Genomic DNA, 1,649 nt, shown 5'->3' on the forward strand with positions numbered 1-1,649 from the left:
ATTATTACGATGTAACAATTTATCAATTAATAATCTAAAATCTCCTTCTACTCTTGTTATATATGTTTTTTTTATTTTATTATCAGAAATATTTTGTGAAAAAAATGTAGAGAACTTTTTATTCTTTCCAAAAAGCACAATGCCAGATGTTAATTTATCTAATCGATGAAGAGTATAGATATATGATTTGTCTTGTGTTTTTAAATCTTTCTTCAAATTCTTATTATAGCAATTATTTTTTTCTAAACATTCTGAATTTTCTATATTGTTAGTATCTTCTATAGATATTTCCTTACATTTATTTATAAGGTCATCATTATATAATATATTATCACTACATTTTTTATCATCATCATATACTATATTATCACTACATTTTTTATCATCATCATGTACTATATTATCATCGCATTTTTTATCATCATCATGTACTATATTATCATCACATTTTTTATCATCATCATATACTATATCATCGCCACATTTTTTATTATCACCACATTTTTTATTGTCATTATTTTTATTTATACCTTTTTGTCTACACTTTATTAATATATTTAAGGTATCAAGCTCATTTTCATTTTCTTTTGATATCATTGATATATTATTAATATGTTCCTTATTTATAATATTTTCTTGTTTTATTTTTCTTCTTTTTTTCCTTTCTTGTGATATATTTAGAATATCATGCTTTCTAAGTTGATCATTTATATTTTGTGTATCATTATGGTTGTAATAAGTTTGTGACTTATCATCTATATGAATAAATTGGTTATCACTATGATTATCATTATGATTATAATTTTTTGAATGATTTATTTTTATTTTATTATCATCATGTGATAATTTTTCCTTTATGTCATCTGGCATGAAACCAAAATTTTGTTGTTTAAAATTAAAATTAATTTTTATGACATGTTCGCTTTGTATTTCAACATTAGGATGTTTATTGTTTTTATTTTTATATTCATTTATATTTTCATTTACATTTTCTTTGTTCTCATTTTGTTGGATATCCTGATGATCTTCCTCATGTTTATCTTGTTGACATGTACTTATATAATTCTGTAAGATCCTTAGGAGCGAATTATATTGATAAGACCCGACTGGATGGGTAGGTAAACTGGAGTGTTTATAAACACATATAAAATTATCATCTTCATATAATATAATAATTTTATTACAAAGAACTGGTTTTTCAAATAATAATAATTTATGTTCTATAAAATCATTATTTTGAATAATATAATCACTCGAAACCATTTGTTGATTAACTTTTACATATCCTTTTTTTATAGATTCTATAAAATAATTCATATCATAAGCACAAAATTCAGATGTCATAACATCAGCAATTTTTTTACCTACCCATCTTTTCTTTGAAAATAATTTATATGTATAAACATAAGGAGAAACAAATCTCAATTTATTCTTAACAAAATATTTGGGTTCGAATTTTTTATCAACAACATTCAAACCACTAGTTTGAGGGATAACTATCTTCATTATTTTAAAGCATTTATTTAAACAGTTTAATAATATGAAAATTATGAGGAAATAAAACATTCTATTTTAAAATACAACGCATTTTTTTTGTTTTTAAATGAGTGAAAAAAAAAAAAAAAAAAAAAAAAAATAAAAAAAAAAAA

At 21.3% G+C, this 1,649-nt stretch overlaps 1 protein-coding gene across 1 annotated transcript; it reads right to left on the minus strand.

Moving 5' to 3' along the window:
* PGSY75_0008600 (putative pseudouridylate synthase) lies at positions 1-1,566 on the minus strand (the record flags this gene model as incomplete). Its single annotated transcript, XM_018783221.1, has 1 exon — positions 1-1,566. A coding segment is annotated over one exon (1,566 nt), but the record flags the coding sequence as incomplete, so codon positions are not given.
* Between the last annotated feature and the right edge of the window lie 83 nt (positions 1,567-1,649).

This window comes from Plasmodium gaboni (assembly GCF_001602025.1).
Source record: "Plasmodium gaboni strain SY75 chromosome Unknown, whole genome shotgun sequence".
Lineage (NCBI taxonomy): Eukaryota > Apicomplexa > Aconoidasida > Haemosporida > Plasmodiidae > Plasmodium > Plasmodium gaboni.